The sequence below is a fragment of the Narcine bancroftii genome, chromosome 5 (genome assembly GCF_036971445.1).
Source record: "Narcine bancroftii isolate sNarBan1 chromosome 5, sNarBan1.hap1, whole genome shotgun sequence".
Classification (NCBI taxonomy): Eukaryota; Metazoa; Chordata; class Chondrichthyes; order Torpediniformes; family Narcinidae; genus Narcine; species Narcine bancroftii.
Genome location: NC_091473.1, coordinates 14954431 through 14971462, shown reverse-complemented (window position 1 = coordinate 14971462; position 17032 = coordinate 14954431). Strand labels below are relative to the sequence as shown.

Here is a 17032-nt window from a genome sequence, read left to right as displayed (position 1 = left end):
CAAGTATTGGCCAAATGAATGAATAAGTTAAAAATGAAGTTCTCTCTTTTCTACTTAGGTCCTTCAATTACAACCTTCAGAACAAGGAGTGCCAACTCTTGCCCTGGACCAGTCACACTTCAGGCACAAATCGTAAAAGACACAATCACATTGATTTGTATGAAAAGAAAGGTATGTCTTTTTCTAGAGAACTCCTCTGGCATGACCCACAAAATGCTACATTTGTTCCTGGAAGGTGTGAATTCAAAACCCACCTCTCCAAGCAAGTTAAGTCAAGTCACGGTAAAAAAGAGACAGCGTTTCTCCAGGACTACGGAGCATATTCATGAAACACCAAACTTTGAGTGAAAAATGCTTTTCTTAATCCTTGGATAATCCTTATTATTTTACCAAACAACACCTCATATTCCATCTGGGCATCCTCCAAACAGATGTGATTAGCATCAACTTCTCTGGTATCTGTTAGTCCTTACCTTTCTATCACTATTTCTCCTTTCCTCTAGCTCTCTCACTCTCTCTCTCCTTTTCCCACCTGTCTTCTTTCCTCCAGCTCTGCATTCACAGAGCCACCCGATCCCCGATTACTTCTCACCTTTCCTCTCCATGTCTAATTATCACCTTTTGTCTGTTGGCCTGCCCTCCTCCCCCTGCCATTTCTTTCATTCTCCCAGCCTTTTTATTCAGATGCTTGCTTGCTTTTTCCTCAGACCTTGAAGGGCTCAGGCCCAAAATATCGGTTATATATCTTTACCTCCTATGTGAGACCTGATGACTTCCTACATCATTTCTGTGTTTTTATTGCAATCACAATGTGTACAGATTTTCATGTTTCACCCCAGTTTAAAAGCCTCTCCTCCTACATTCTTCAGCCTTGAAAACTTTCTCACAAATCTCCTCATTATCCTTTGTACCTAATCTGTAAAATAGATCAGAAATAGTGACCTCTTTGCATTATTGAAATGCCACTTTTTTTCTTGCATCGCTGTAATTGTGAATATATGTTATATTTCTTTATGTTTATTATCTCTTGCTGCACAGTAATTTAATGAATCCTTTTGGAGTTTTTTTTGTTACAAAGCATCTTTTTGGCTGCAGCAAGTAAGAATTTTGGGCATAGTACTTAAGTGTACGACAATAAATTCATTCTCGTTTGAATATTTGATTATATGCAATACAAATATTGTGTATGAGGGGAAATCCCTTGTGAGTCTGAGTGTTACATGATTGTGAATCCTCAGTAAACATCTGGTCCAAAGGCATACCTAGCTGTGTCCTTAAAATCCTGGAGATTTTGCAGACATTTTCAAACTCTCACTGCATGTCGTCTGAGGAACCCACCTATTTCAAGAGGACATTTATTATATACCAATGCCCAAGAAGCGGAAGGTGACCTGACTCAATGACTATCAACTGGTGGCACTTGCGTCTTCCATAATGAAGTGGTTCAAAAGGTTGGTAATGGTTCAAATCAAGTGACTGAGGCAGGGGCTATCTCTCTGGCCCTTCCCTCTGTGGTAGATTACCTGGTTCACAAGAATACCTACATCAAGCTGTTGGAAAAAAAACACAATTCCAGACAAACTCAGCTGGTCAAACAGCGCACTTTATATAGTAAAGATAAAGATACATAACCAACGTTTCTCAAGAAGGCAGCCAAATATTCCTGTTGTGGTTTTTTTTCAAACAAGAAATACATGTTTGTCTGCAGCAAGAAAGAATTTTGGTGCATGCATACATTGTACTTGTGGGTATGACAATAAATTCATGATGATCATGGATTGACTGCCCCCATCCCTGCCCCTAAGGTTCAATTGCCTCAAAATTAGGTCACCTCCTTTATGGAAATAAGCAACTGAGATTCATGTAGACAGACCTGGGCCTATTGCACCTGTTGTAAATTGTGCAGACCAGGTCAGTCCCTGATCCCCACCCTTTTCCATCAGTTGTTGCACCTAAAGAAGCTAGGAGTCAATTGGTTCATTGGTGAAAATTACAGGAACAATTTCAACTATATGATTGGACCTAACAAGATGTTTCAAAATCTACCTCTTTGGAATCTGTTCATTCCAAAGGCAATGTCACAAGAGTTGTTTAAAGAATGACTTTCCTTTTCAAAATTATAATTTTCCTGTTTGTGCCCGAAAGAAAGCTGCTGAGGTATTATGCTCAGTCACGAGAAATGAAAGCTGTATGTTAGGATCCAGAAAACTGTATTTACTATTGGATATGCTGTTTCAAAGGCATTGTGATGACGAGTGCCTGATCATTTTCAACAGCTAATTCAGCATTGGAGTGAAGCCAGTGTGGTGACTGATTCTGAGAGTTTAAACTTGATTTAAAAATAATCTTCTTGTAATGCAAAAAGAAGGAACCAGTAAATGTGACCAGAGGCTCCACAGTATTCATTCTCTCTCAATGAACAACACAGGGACATCAGCTTTCTAACAATGACTACCTTTGTACATTCAGTTAAGCCACTTTAATCTGACTACATTGACCTATCAATGTGCATAGAGTGTACAACTCTCCCTGAGGGAAGCCTCATTGTTCACCAGACAAGAAGCAGCATTATGTTGGGGATTATGATGAGCTCTTGTCCTGGTTTATATATTCCATCATATCTTTTATTGTCAGTGGAATAATATCTGTTTCAGCTATGAGATCTGGTGCCCTACATCTGAGCTCACCTGACAGCTTTGACGTATACTGTTCCACTGAACAAAAAGTGAGACTTTTCAGATGATAGGTGAGAAATGTGATACTGCTTCCACAGCATAGAAACACACCATCCAGCATAAGTGGTCTTATGAATGATTACACTCCAGAATGAGCTTCCTCACAAATGTAACAGTTAAGATTATTCTTGTGTTTACTTCAGCTGGAAGCGGTGAAACAATCGCAGCAGATGACTTCAGTGCACTAGACCAGCCTTTGGCCAACAGAGGAAACCAGCAGAATGGTTGGAGCTCAAGATCTCAAACTGAGACGGCAGCAGTGACCCACCTAGCCCAGTGAAATGTACAATTATCTTTGGGTGATTGGGAAGGGGTTGGTTAAAATTCACTTCCTAATTCATAGGCACAGGATCGCCATTCCATTGGAGTCACAAGAAATGCAGATGCTGAAATCTGGAGCAAAAATCACAACAACCTTGCACTCAATGCTAGCAAAACCAAGGAGCTTATTGTGGAAATCGGGAGAACACAAACCAGTTTTCATCAAGGGGTCAGCAATGGAGAGAGTCAAGAACTTCAAATGTCCGTGTGTCAACATCTCTGAGGATCTGTCCTGAAGCCTCTATTGTCAATGCAATCACAAAGAATGCTTGCCAGCGGCTATACTTCGTGAGGAGTTTGAGGACATCTGATATGTCACCAAAGACTTGCAAATGTCTACAGGGGTACTGTGGAGAACACTCTTTCTGGTTGCATCACGATCTGATATGGAGGTGCCAATGCATAGGACAGGAAAAAACTCCAGAGAGTTGTTAACTCAGCCAGTGACTTCACAGCCATCAGTCTTCACTCCATTGAGGACATCTACATGACGTAATGTCTTAAGAAAGCAGCCTCTATCCTCAAGGACCCCCACCACCCAGGTCATGCCCTCTTCACTCAGCTACCATTAGGAAAACTGTACAGGTACCTGAAGATGAGCATCTAGTGGAACAAGTACAGCTTCTTCCCCTCTGCCATCAGATTTCTAAATGGACAATGAACCACTAACACTACCTCACTTTATTATATTTTCTCGCACTATCTATTTATTTATTTAAAAATGTGATTTATAGTAATATTTGCACTCTGATGCTGCCACAAAACAATGAATTTTGTGACATGTTTATGACAATAAATTCTGATTCTGAAAAACGAATCTGATGGAGGAACTCAGCTGGTCCAGCACCATCAATGAGAGAAAAAAGAATGGTCATCGTTGGCAATGTCATATCTTTTTCTCCCATTAATGCTTCAAGTTCCTTCAATGGATTGTGGTGTTTATTCTGAATTTGGTCATGACTAGGAGTTACCTCAGCATTACTGATTGTACCTGATGTATATATCTCACCTCGGTTTATATCTCACTCTACCTCTGATGTTGTCCAACATTGTCTTTTCAGATTATATGCGGGAATGCATTGTGAACGAGGGAATTTCATACAGGGGTACTGTCTCCAAGACCAAAAGTGGGAGAACTTGTCAACACTGGAGATTTAATGTTCCTCATGAACACAGGTAGAAGCATTCATTAGGAACTCTTTGGCCTTTACCTTTTCTCACCCCTGGGATTTTGGTCACCTCATTACAGGAAGGCTCCACATGCTTTGGAGAGGGTGCAGAGGAACATTACCAGATGTTGCCTGGATTAAAGAACAAGACTTGTGCAGCAAGATTGACAGAACCCTTTAGAACGACAAAGATAGGAGGTGACATAGAGGAGGTATATAAAATTATGAGGGGCGTAGTTAGGGTGGACAGCCAGTACCTTTTTTCCTGGAGCAACAATAGCAAATAACAGAGGACATCTGTTTGAGGTGAGTGGAGGAAAGTTTAGGGAAGATGTCAGAGGTAAGTTTTCTACACAGAGGGTGGTGAGTGCCTGAAATGCATTGCTGGGGTGAGGGTGGAGGCAAGTGCAATAGGGATATTAAAAAGACTCTTAAATGAAGCGTTATAGATGTGAGGTAGGGAAGGGTTAGATTGTTTTGAAGTTGTTATACATAGGTTGGCACCACATTGAAGGCTGAAGTGCCTGTACTGTGCTATAATGGGTTTCCTTGGCTAGTGTTGCCTAACTATTCCACTGAGTCGTAAATGCTACTCGTTGGATCAGGCTGATGTGTGACTGGGATTTTACTCTCAACAGAAACTCGCCCAGTCAATTCCCAGAGAAAGGCCTGGAACAGAATTACTGCCGCAACCCCGATAATGATCAGAATGGCCCCTGGTGCTATACAACTGACTGGCACACTCGACTGGAGAACTGTGGCATCTCAAGATGTGACCAGGGTAAACCTCCCTTCACGGAGTTCATGCACGCGTATCTCAATACATTTATTTAAGGCAATGGAGCATATTTCCAAGCATAGCAATTTGCTGCTCACCCCATTCTACCAGAGCTTGAGGGTATTTTAGTCAGTAGAATTAAAAATGGTTGAAACTTTCCATCTGTTGAATTGACCTGAGGGACTTAATTGCACAGATTTGCAACTGACAAGATCTCTTAGAGTTAAAACATCATTGTTAGTCCTTCCCTCAGTATTCAGTGACCAAAATACTTTCCTCTGGTCAATTTGGACTTGGTAGGTACCACTAATGGTTTCAAGCCTCTCTGCAGTCTGGCATGACCTTCCACACAACGCTGAGTAGAGTTGTGTGTTACAGGAGGCATCATCTTTCAGAGGAGACATTTTCATGACCAAATGTAAAACAAAACAAATTGTTGAGGGAATTCAGTTGGTCAGATATCATGAATGCCACTTGTGTCCTGGCCAATATTTTTTTCTCAATGCATATGAATTACCTAGTCATTTATTTGGTCACATTTTGTGAGACCTTGCCGTGTGCAGATTACTTGTACATTACCACAGTAATTTAGTATTTAATGGTCTGTTCAGCCCAGTAAGCATCGGTGCTGCTTTCGACACCTGTGCAAAATGAATCATTGTTATCAGCTTCACCAGAAACTACAACATGGTCTCAAATTCACTTCAACCTCTTCTGATATCTCTTGTGCTTTCCTGGATGTCATTGTTTCCAATTCAGAAGACAAACTATTGACTGACATTTCCCGCAACTGCCTGGTCTACGTCTCCCTTCTCTCTGCCACCTGTGATGAGGCCATTCCTTCTTCCCAGTTTTTCCGTCTCTGCCATATCTGGTCTCAAAGGCATCTGAAATGTCATTCTTCAGGAAATATGGCTTCCCTTTCCCTATGGATAACGGACCCTTCTCTCGCATTTATTTTACTTCTCCTCTCCCCTTCCCTCTCCAAACAGAACAGTAGAATTCCCCTCATTCTTGTGTTATTGTACTAGCCTCTGAATCCAGCACTTTAAACCTTTGATGTTTCTGTCAACTTCAATGGAATCCTTCCACTAGCCACATTTTAACATCCCACTCCTTTCCCTTACCCTCTCATCTACCCCACTGATTTTCCACAGATGCCCCATCATCTACTTCTGTCCAGCTCTTCATCTGCTTCCACCTACCCTTTGTCTCTCCCCTGATGGTTCCCATTTTCACTTTCTTAATCAGATTCCAGCACTGGTAGCCTTCGTTTTCCCGTTTCTCTTCATCCAGCAGCTACCTCTACCTTCTCCCACCTCATTTCATTTCATCAGCCTTATTTTCTAAAGACTGCAGATGCTGGAATCTGGAGCAACAAACAATCTGTTGGAGGAACTCAGCAGGTCGAGCAGCATCAAGAAGGCAGAAGGAATCGTTATCAGGTCCTCATGCAGGACCTCCACCCATAACATTTCCTTTCCCCCACCAAACATGGACCCGCTGAATTTCTACAGCACTTTGTTTTTTGCTTCAGCTACCAACAAGTGTAAGATATAAAAAGTATTGATTTTCTGTCTTTTTGGGCAAGAATATGAAATTTTCATAGGCAACCATTCTGTAGGGGAAAGTGAAAATTATCAGAGAGATAAAAACATTTCTTTGCAGCCACAAGCACACATCCTGAAGTCTGTGTTGCCTTGCTAACCTCATCGTCTTAGGGCACTTAAATACAAGTTGTGGAGGAATTGGGAATTTCTTTCAGATGGAGAATCTGAGATTCTCTACCTCAGATATCTGTGGAATTGAAGTATATTCAAGTCTGGGTGAGACGTTTGGTATGCAGAGCTATTGAATCAGGCAGCAAGATGTGGGTAAGGTCAGAGCTCATATCTTGAATGTTGTAAAAAGACGAGGGGAATTTCCTCTCTCTAAATAAAAAGAAATTGCTAGAAGCACACAATAGATCAAGCAGCATCTGTACAAAATGAGACAGGGCCAACATATCAGCTCAATGACCCTTCATCGGAAAGGATGAGTAAATGGGTGGCGCAGTTAGAACCACGCAATCACAGCACCAGTGGCCTGGGTTCTAATCGGGCACTGTCTGTAAGGAGTTTGAATGTTCTCCCCGTGACCTGTGAGGGTTTTCCCTGGATGCTCCGGTTTCCTCCCACATCCCAAACATAAGGGATTGGTAGGTTAATTAGGTGCTGTCGGTTTCAAAGGCCTAAATTTGGCTTCTGTGGTGTGATAAATATATTTAAAATGTAAATGTGAAAAAGAAGCATGTTTTTTGTGGCAGAGAAGGAGAGGTGGGACAAGCAGAGGAAATGCCTGATTCCCTCATCATTAGTTCTTATTCCTCCTCCATTTATCAATTGAATTGCACAGAGTCCCTGATCTCATTGGCAGATGGGGAATGGAGGCAAAAGCACAAGCAAGAAGTCTCAGATCTGATCCTGCATTGTGTTTTTGCCTGCCAAGTGTATGTTTGGTGTCGTGGAAAGTCACAACCACAGCAGTGCACTGGGTGTGTGGGGAAGTTGCTGATCAAGTGTCCATGACAGTGTGTTTCTGGGTTTTTGTTTTTGCTCAGATGTTTGTGTGATTTGCAACGGTGAGGATTACGCAGGCTTCATGGATCATACAGTGAGCGGACGAGAGTGTCAGCGCTGGGACCTCAACTATCCTCATGTACACAAGTACCAGCCGGAGAAGTATGTGACTCCAAGTTCATGTTCAAACCAAGGACACAATGACTACCGAGAAATGTTGATGCGATTGGACGTTCCACCTCCAATCTATTGATCTACCACATGTAGTGACCATTGGCAAATCATCAAATTAATTTCCTGTCTGTGCCCTTCCTTTCCACCTGTGTCACAGTCTGTTCCCAAACTGTTATTGGGCATGCAGTGGAGGAAAGGAGCCTCATAACTGCCTTTTCTCCTTGATTTCAGACCCACATTACCTTTGAGCTTTGATTTCAGCTGATGTCTGCATCTTAATATTTGCTAATTAGATTATTATTATTATTATTATTATGTGGTGAGCCAAAGGGCTCATTTCTGTGGGTCTTTGACACTATCTTTAGCCTGATTCCTACATTTCAAGCTTCTTGCCTAGGTTGTCCTATTTAGTGATGGGAAAGTTCGTGTTCATTGAAGCAGCTGGTCTGTCCACCATGTCAGGGTGCATTGCCTAGCAAAGTTCCTCAGAATAATATTAATTTAGTTTTAATTTTAAATTTACTGATACAGTACAGTAACAGGCCCTTCTGGACCACGAGCCCATGTTTCCCAATTACACCCATGTGACCAATGAATCTTCTAACCTCTATATGTCTTTGGAACGTGGGAGGAAACCAGAGCACCCGGGGAAAACCCACGGAGGTCATGGGGGAGAACCTAAAAACTCATTACAGATAGCGGTAGATTGGACACTGAGTCACTGGCCCTGTAATAGCATTGCGCTAACCATTATATAACCCGTGCTGCCCTGAATAGGGAGTCTAGGCTGGATTCAAATGGATTAAAATGTTAATCCTTCCACTCAACTCCTTTGCACCTATAGGATAATGGTACCTTCATACAGCACTGATGTCAAATATAATTTCTAACATCTGTCTCCCCTTGATTAAAGGTATCCTGAAAAGAACTTGGATGATAATTACTGTCGGAATCCCGATGGCTCACCCTTGCCCTGGTGTTACACTACTGACCCTGCTGTAGAGCGTGAATACTGCAACATAAGGAAATGCAGTAAGTGTGGCTACAACAGGGAAATTAGTACAAGGAATTAGACCTTCATCTTAGGCAAAAATGTCAGTCTGTTTTTCTGGAGGTACTAATTCACAATGGGTTGCCTGTTGGGAAGGGGCTGTGGGGATACAGAAGTGGAGACCCCTTTCCTTCAGGCAATGATTCTTGATCTCTAGTGATCCTGAGCCTCATTTTCAATCACAAAGGGCTCACAGGCAAGCTGGATCCAGTCTCTGACTCTCTGGTTGAGATTGCAATGAGACCAAGTGATTTTCTGCAGGACTCAGCAATGCATTGACTTTACTCCTTAATGCATTGGGGGAAGAAACTGATTGAATTCTTTCAGCAGTGTACATAGAACATCCCACCTACAAAGTATTTCTGCGCAGTGAGATGTACTATCTGAATCTCTGGGAATGTTGATAAAATATAAGGTACTGGAGAAAACATGGGAGCTACAGTTAAAATCAGAATCAAGACCACCAGATCAGAAACTCTGAGTAAAAAGCTTATTCTTTTGAAAGACAAAGATAAGATAGAGGTAGGTAAGTTGTTTCCATTGGTGGGGGAGACTAGAATGAGGGGACATAACCTCAAGATTCAGGATAGTAGGTTTAAAATGGAGATGAGTAGGAACTGCTTTCCCCAGAGGGTTGTGAATCTGTGGAATTCTCTGCCCATGGAAGCATAGGAGGCTACGTCAGTAAATATATTAAAGACAAGGTTGGATAGATTTTTACAAAGTAGGGGAATTAAGGGATATGGGGAAAAGGCAGGTAGGTGCAGATGAGATCAGGCGATGATCTCATTGAAAGGCAGAGTAGGCTCAATGGGCCGGATGGTTCCTATCTCTTATGTTCTTATGAAGATCTGCCCTTTGGAGAAAGCTAAAGATGCAGAGGTCACCTTTCGAGTGCCACAGTGAATTAAAGAGTGGCAGAGAGCTTGGGTTCTATTTAAAGGTAGAAATAAACATTTTGGTCTCTTCATTGTGAGGAAAGAGCTGTATGATTAGTGCTGTTACCCCATCACCCTGGTCACAACCTCTTCTCACTACTACCTTTGGGGAGAAGGGACAGAAGCCTGAAGACCAGCACCACCAGGTTCAAGAACAGTTTATTTCCAACAGCTATCAGGCTCTTGAAAGTTTCCTTGTTACACTGATCAGGGACTTCTCTGACACCACAAAAAGGACTGTCTGCACTTTTGCAAAGTCACTTTTGTTTTTGCACTGATAATTGAATATTATCATATTTTTAAAATATTTATTGTCTCTTTTTAATTCAATTAAGTATACGATTGTAGTTACTTTTAGTTGATTTATAGTTTTTTAAAAGTATCTGTTCAGCTGCAGCAAGTAAGGATTTTGATGCACATGAACATTGTTAATGTAGCAATAAAAGCTCAAACTCATTGTGAGAATAGATGTACGAATAAATGTGAGTTTATTGTCATATACTGTACAGAGGTGCAAAGTACAGATCCAATAGATGTCTTATTTGCTGTAGCTTCCCATGTATGTAAAACACACCAACACAAACTGCAATTAAGATGCCACAAAGAGGAAATAAAGTTAATAAAAAAATAAGTGAAAAGGAAGAGAAAAATAATTAATAAATATTCACAGTTGGTTGGCTGGAGATGTAAAGAAGTATGGACAAATCTTTGATGGTTTTGCATTAGTGTAGCCATTCTTAACCAGGGCCAAACCGCCCACCTGGAGGCCTTAGGAAAGGGGGGAGGGGAACAAACTGAAATCATTATTTTTTTTTGTTTCTTGTGTAGTCAGCAGAAGTACGGAAGAAACCAACAAAACTTAATTGTTTCATAGGGAAGGGGGCTCATAATCTTTGAGCAGAGTTCCAAAAAAAAAGTTGAGAATGGCTGCATTAGTGTTATAGTTCAGGTGATATGAGAGGCTCAGGAGTCTGATGGCTTTTGGATAAAAACTGTTCTGGATCTGAGAGACACAGAAAGAACAATATGATTGTCAAGCCAAGTACCTAGTTAGGCTATTGTGCTTGAAGATGTACATTTTAATGAGAGGGAATGAATGGCATAAAGTAGAAAGGAGAGTGTTGATGAATGAGAATTGGTTTGGATCCAGGTCAGGGAAGGAGTGGAATTCCCACAGTCTGTCCAGGTGACATCTGTATGTCTTTGTCTCCTTTGGCTTGGTTTCGCAGACGAAGATTTATGGAGGGGTAATGTCCATGTCAGCTGCAGGCTCATTTGTGGCTGACAAGTCCGATGAGGGACAGGCAGACATGGTTGCAAGGGAAAATTGGTTGGTTGGGGTTGGGTGTTGGGTTTTCCTCCTTTGTCTTTTGTCAGTGAGGAGGGCTCTGCAGTCTTCTTCAAAGGAGGTTGCTGCCCGCCGAACTGTGAGGCGCCAAGATGCATGGATTGAGGCGATATCAGCCCACTGGTGGTGATCAATGTGGCAGGCACCAAGAGATTTCTTTAGGCAGTCCTTGTACCTCTTCTTTGGTGCACCTCTGTCTCGGTGGCCAGTGGAGAGCTCACCATATAACACGATCTTGGGAAGGCGATGGTCCTCCATTCTGGAGACGTGACCCACCCAGCGCAGTTGGGTCTTCAGCAGCGTGGATTCGATGCTGTTGGCCTCTGCCATCTCGAGTACTTCGATGTTGGAGATGAAGTCGCTCCAATGAATGTTGAAGATGGAGCGGAGACAACGCTGGTGGAAGAGTTCTAGGAGCCGTAGGTGATGCCGGTAATGATTCGGAGCCGAACAGGAGTGTGGGTATGACAGTGGCTCTGTATATGCTTATCTTTGTGAGGTTTCTCAGTTGGTTGTTTTTCCAGACTCTTTTGTGTAGTCTTCCAAAGGCACTATTTGCCTTGGCGAGTCTGTTGTCTATCTCGTTGTTGATCCTTGCATCCGATGAAATGGTGCAGCCGAGATAGGTAAACTGGTTGACCGTTTTGAGTTTTGTGTGCCCGATGGAGATCTGGGGCATCTGTATGTGGAGTGTGGCTAAACCTCCTAGTGGATAAAGGACATGTAGAGGAGAGATGGGATGGAGGTGCAGAAGGACTGATGGAGCAGAGGTGTGGAAGATGGAGTGGAGGCCTAGGGGGAGGGAGTGAACGAGAGACAGAGGGAGGGATGAAGTGTCAATGGATAGATGGAATAGAGGTGTAGAGGGAGGTGTGACAGCATATATAGAGGTGTTTGGGAGATAAATTGGGAAAGGTTTGATAGAGCATGTCAGACACAAACACTTTAAAACACAGACTTTTTGCAGGAGCTTTTGTAAGACTGCTCAGACTCATGATGGACTGTTATTTAAGGCAACAAATGTAACAACAGGCAGTAGCAGCTTTGTCTGGAAAACAACTTACTGCCTGGAAGGTCATGTGATCTTTGCAGGCAGAGAGCAGAAAAAAAGCAGGCTCTGCTCTCAGAGTTGGAGGGAGTGAGAGAGGAGAGACACAGATATCGGTTCCAGAGGGACAAGCTGGCAAGCTTTGGAAGTTGGCCTGGTCAAAGGAGAGTAGTGGCTGCCTGATGTTTCCATTGGAATAGGAGAAACAGAAAGGAACTCTGTGGTGACCTGAAAGAAAGAGGCTATCATCTGGAGAACCCTGAAGGAGGCAAGTTTCATCAACAAGACACCGGAGTGGCTGTTTAAAAAGTTGAACTTTGTTCAACTTACACATTACACACACGCGCTTAAAATTAGAAGAAGATTCTATTTTCATGTTCAAATATAATTAAAAGCAACTTTTGTTTCCGTAACCCTTTGACATGGTGCATATCTTTTGCTGCTGGGTTTTGGGGTCTTCTGGACTCATAACAGGGATTGAATGGAAGTGTATAGGAAGGAGTGGAATGGAGGTGTAGAGGGAGAGATGGAATGGAGAGACAGATAGAATGACCAGGAAAATGTACCAGCGTTCCAGAGGTGTTCAGATAGAAGTACAGGCAAGGCGAGATTGGATTAAGTGGTTGTTACAAAAAATGAAGGGTGGGTAAGGTTGGGATGTCATGAAAGAGGATAACCATCAAAATGTTGGAGGAGAGAAACTTGAACTGGATGGCTCGGAAATGGCAGTGTTTGCAGAGCTGCAGCTTGTGAAGTCCTGGGAGAGCAGGGTGGGAATGGGGATCCAGTGCTCCTCCACAGTGCCCTACCATCCAGTTGTTTCACCAAAGGACTCGGGGGAGTGGGGACCTAGCACTCCTCTGCGGTGTCTACTGTCTGGTCATTACGCCAATTGCCTCATGGGAGCGAGGTCCCAGCACTTCTCTGCCGGGACCTACAGCCCAGTCATTATGCCGATGGGCTCAGGGAAGTGGGGACACAGCACCCTTCCTTGGGGTCCGACTGCACAGTTATTACGCCAACGGCATTGGGGTCTGACTGCCTGGTAGTTACGCTGATGTCCCTGTACCTGGAGGAGTGAGGATGAAGTGCTCCTCTGTGTGGTCCTACTGCCCAGTTATTATATCTGACAGCCCCGTACCTTGAGGAGCAGAGAAACCTGCTCCCCCATGGGTTCTACAGTCCAGTCATTATGTTGATGGCCCCTGTAGGTTCACGTGGCCATAAAGTGAGGCCAGCTGTGCTTTTGTTATCAAATATCAGCAAACCCATGGATGTGGCACTCACTCTCGGCAGCCTAGACCACAAAGGATACAGACCGGGGGAGTGGATGATTGGAGCATGGCACCAGAGCGAGAGAATAAACCTCCCCCCTCCTCCAGCCAAGGAGAAGACTCAAGAGGGTGATAGACCACAGCAGTAGACCCACAAGGGGTTCGGAGGCCAAAAGATTTACACCTGGCCATGGGCTGCTGGAGGCCAATTCATGGGGAACCAGGTATTGGGACCAGGGTCCATGAGGGTGCCAATGACAAGAGGTCTCCCAAAGATGCCTCTGGTGCTCACAGCTTCATTTCAGATCCAGGAGGCAAGGAGGGTGCCTGGAGTTACAGACAGGAGACCGTGTGACTGCATAGACTACAGGGGCGCAGGAGGCGGAGGCATCAGAGGAATTAGTGGGATCCACAGATGATCAATGTTTCTTAAAGGACTCTCTTTTGCCTGCCTTTCTCATCTTTTTGGGAAGCTGGACTAGTGACACCTTTCTCTGTGCCTCTACAGGGCGAACAAAAGTAAACAAATTTTGCATGTTATGTACGTGACAATAAAAGATAATGGTGGCAAAATAATTGGGCTTGGTCTGAAATGGGGTGACAGCAAAGAATGGAAGGTTAAAAATAGATGATGGGTAAGTTGCAAGATGTCTGTTGAAAAGGAAAAGAGAAAATGAAGAACAAATGAGGTGTGGGAACAGTAGTAGGTTACTTAGCAGGGATGGACAAACTTGTGTAACATAAGAGGCACATATAATAAACTTCAGATGTTTGAGAGCCATAAGACAAGAAAAAATAATACCTGTACATATGTTTTACTCTTACATGCATATTTTGTTACAAAAGTTTTATACAACCCGTGTATAATGTGACCCCCCCCATTTCTGAGGGGGAAAAGGGGGAAAAATTTTACCCCCGTGTATAATGTGACCCCCCCCCCACCCGCCTGAATCGCACTGCTGTCTCTCCGCCCAACAGCCTGCTCGATTCATGATGTCGTCTCTCACAACCCCTCACCCGCCACAAGTCATGCTGCCGACTACCACTCGGCTGCCCTGCGAGCTGCAGAAATTAAAAAAAAATTCTACTCCCATGTATAATGCGACCCCCCCCCCCCCTTTTCTGAGGGGAAAAAGGGGGTAAAACTTTTCACATTATGCACAAATATTTATGGTCATTTCAAAAATCAAAAAGTTACATGTATACATACCAAATATTTTCAAAATCCTGATTATTCTATGGTAATCTCTGCCCAAGGCATCAGTTGAGGATGCCTCATTAAATATCTTTAAGATAGCGAAAGATAGATTTTTGCATCATAGAGGAATTAAGGGTTATGGTCCACAGCCAGATCAGGTGTGATCTCACTGAATGTGGGAGCAGGCTCAACAGGCCGGGTGGATGACTCCTTTTTGTGATGTGTTCTCTTTGGGAAAGCTGCTGCCACTGGTCTCTGCAAATATCTGCACCATTGCAGTGTTCACAGTTGAGTTCACAATTGAGCGCACAATGCAAAAAGTGACCTGATGCAAAGCTGCCTCCAGAGGGCCCACTATTCTGCTCCTCCCCATCCCATCCTCCGTCCCCCTCTTCCCAGTTGCCAGCGGGATGGGGCGAGTGGCAGCTGAGAGCAGAGGCTGGGATATGGAGCAGTCCAACCTCTGCATTGCGTGGTGCTCACTCTCCATCCAGTGGGGATAGAGCTTGCCCATGGCCACTGACAGCTCTAGCTCTGTCCTAGCTTGGCACTTAGATGAGGTCCTCATTTGGGACCCCCTCCAGGCATTCCTCCCCATCTCTATCTTGCTTCCCTTCTGCCAGAGTGCCTGAACAGACACTTCACCTCTGGGGCAAGTCATGCCTCGTTGGAGCTCTCCTGGCCTAGCATTACCTTTCTGACCTCTGCGGCCACTTCCTGCAGAGTACCCTCAGCTTTGTCCAACCCTCCTACCACACACCCCACATTGGCAGCGCACTGTTTTGGTATGGCCTAGCCTGAGCGAGGAGAACCTGACTCCAATGTGTGCCACTCGCTCTGGTCCTCTGCAGGGGTTTTTCCTCCAGTGCCCATTCCCTCTTCCTTCTACTTGTCACGGAGCCCAAGCTCTGACCATCCCAGGACCCTCTGGACTGACTGCAGGGATTCTAGTGTCCTGGGGTGGTTTCAGGAGTGCTGGTATCTCCTCCAGCCAGCATATTTCTGCGAGCCGCACATTAAATTTAAAAGAACCGCAAGTGGCTCACAAGCCGTGGTTTGGCCACCATGTTTACATGGCCTCTCAGGGTGCTGTTATACCCAGTAAGATCATGTGTGATGTTCTTGGCCTCAACACCACTTAGCAGTTTATTCTCCATAAATTTGGATAGGATGAAAGAGAAAGGCAGAAATAGTGTGGAGTGGAGCAGAATTTCATCAAGTGAAGTGGCTAGAAGAAATAAATTGTACTTAATTAGAGATGGACAGGAAAGTCTACAGATCCTGTGATTGTAATGCAATGCACAAAAGTGCTGGAGAAACTCAGCAGGCCATGCAGCATCTTTAGGAAGTAATGGGTAACCAATGTTTCTGGCTTGAGCCCTTTGTCAAGGTATGAGCAAAGAGCAGGCAGGTGCCCTCAGGCCTGAAATGTTGGTTACCCTTTACTTCCTATAGATGCTGCGTGACCTTTTGAGCTTCTCCTGTACTTTTGTGTGCTGCACTTTGTATTTATTTGGTATGTTTCACATTCTCCAGGCACCCAATAGTCAAATGTGGTGACAGTTAAAGTCTTAAAATAGGAAGTGAAGGGTCAGTGAATTAGAAAATATAGAGAAAAATGTTATATTTTTGTTTCTTTGTCCTTCCCACTCCCCCCTCCCCCCCCCCCCCCCATTCAAAGGCAAGAAACACAAGCTGAAAGATGTGGAGATCACCAAGAAATGTTTCAAACATCATGGGATAGGATACAGAGGGACTGTGAGCAGTACTACATCTGGAACTCCATGCCAGCGTTGGGATGCACAATCCCCACATGCGCACGAATTCACACCAGAAAATTATCAATGCAAGTATGGAACAATACAGAATATTTAAATACAGTAACCAATTACCTACTAACCCCATATGACTTTGGAATGTGCAAGGAAACCAGAACACCCGGAGTAAACCCACATAGGTCATGAAGAGAATGTACAAACTCCTCACAGATAGTGACAGATTCAAACCCAGGTCACTGACCCTGTAATAGTATTGTGCTAACTGCTACACTAACCACGTCGCCCTGGTAGAAACTGCATTTCCAGGGTATAAGCTGGAAGTCTTTAAGAGCAGGAAATGTAGAAGACTTGGTCAGTTAGAGATGGGGTAGATGAATTTGTCAATCTGAATTTAAACCTCTTTGGACATGCATGGTTGGGTTGGCCTGGAGGTTGGAAACTGAGAAAGTTGTATTCAGGGAAACCTTTCACCAGTAGTTAGTGAGACCGGGTAGTGGGGATGAGGAGCACAGGAGGAATTTCTCCATTTCAGAAATGACCTGGGCAGGGGAAGAAATGTCAGTGGTCGGGCACTAGGTGGTGGTGATTGTATTCATTTGGATTTATCATCATTGTGGAATAGGACTAAGCTCAAATTGGAATAAAAGGTCCAAATTGGAATA

At 43.7% G+C, this 17032-nt stretch overlaps 1 protein-coding gene across 2 annotated transcripts in view; it reads left to right on the top strand.

Moving 5' to 3' along the window:
• Positions 1 to 17032, top strand: part of mst1 (macrophage stimulating 1) — a 68389-nt gene that overhangs the window by 15975 nt on the left and 35382 nt on the right. For both annotated transcript variants that reach the window (XM_069936863.1, XM_069936862.1), the window contains exons 3-8: positions 59 to 171; positions 4118 to 4232; positions 4864 to 5006; positions 7603 to 7723; positions 8649 to 8767; positions 16274 to 16442. In XM_069936863.1, the coding sequence (XP_069792964.1) occupies positions 59 to 171; positions 4118 to 4232; positions 4864 to 5006; positions 7603 to 7723; positions 8649 to 8767; positions 16274 to 16442 (780 nt within the window). The remainder of the gene's footprint in view (positions 1 to 58; positions 172 to 4117; positions 4233 to 4863; positions 5007 to 7602; positions 7724 to 8648; positions 8768 to 16273; positions 16443 to 17032) is intronic.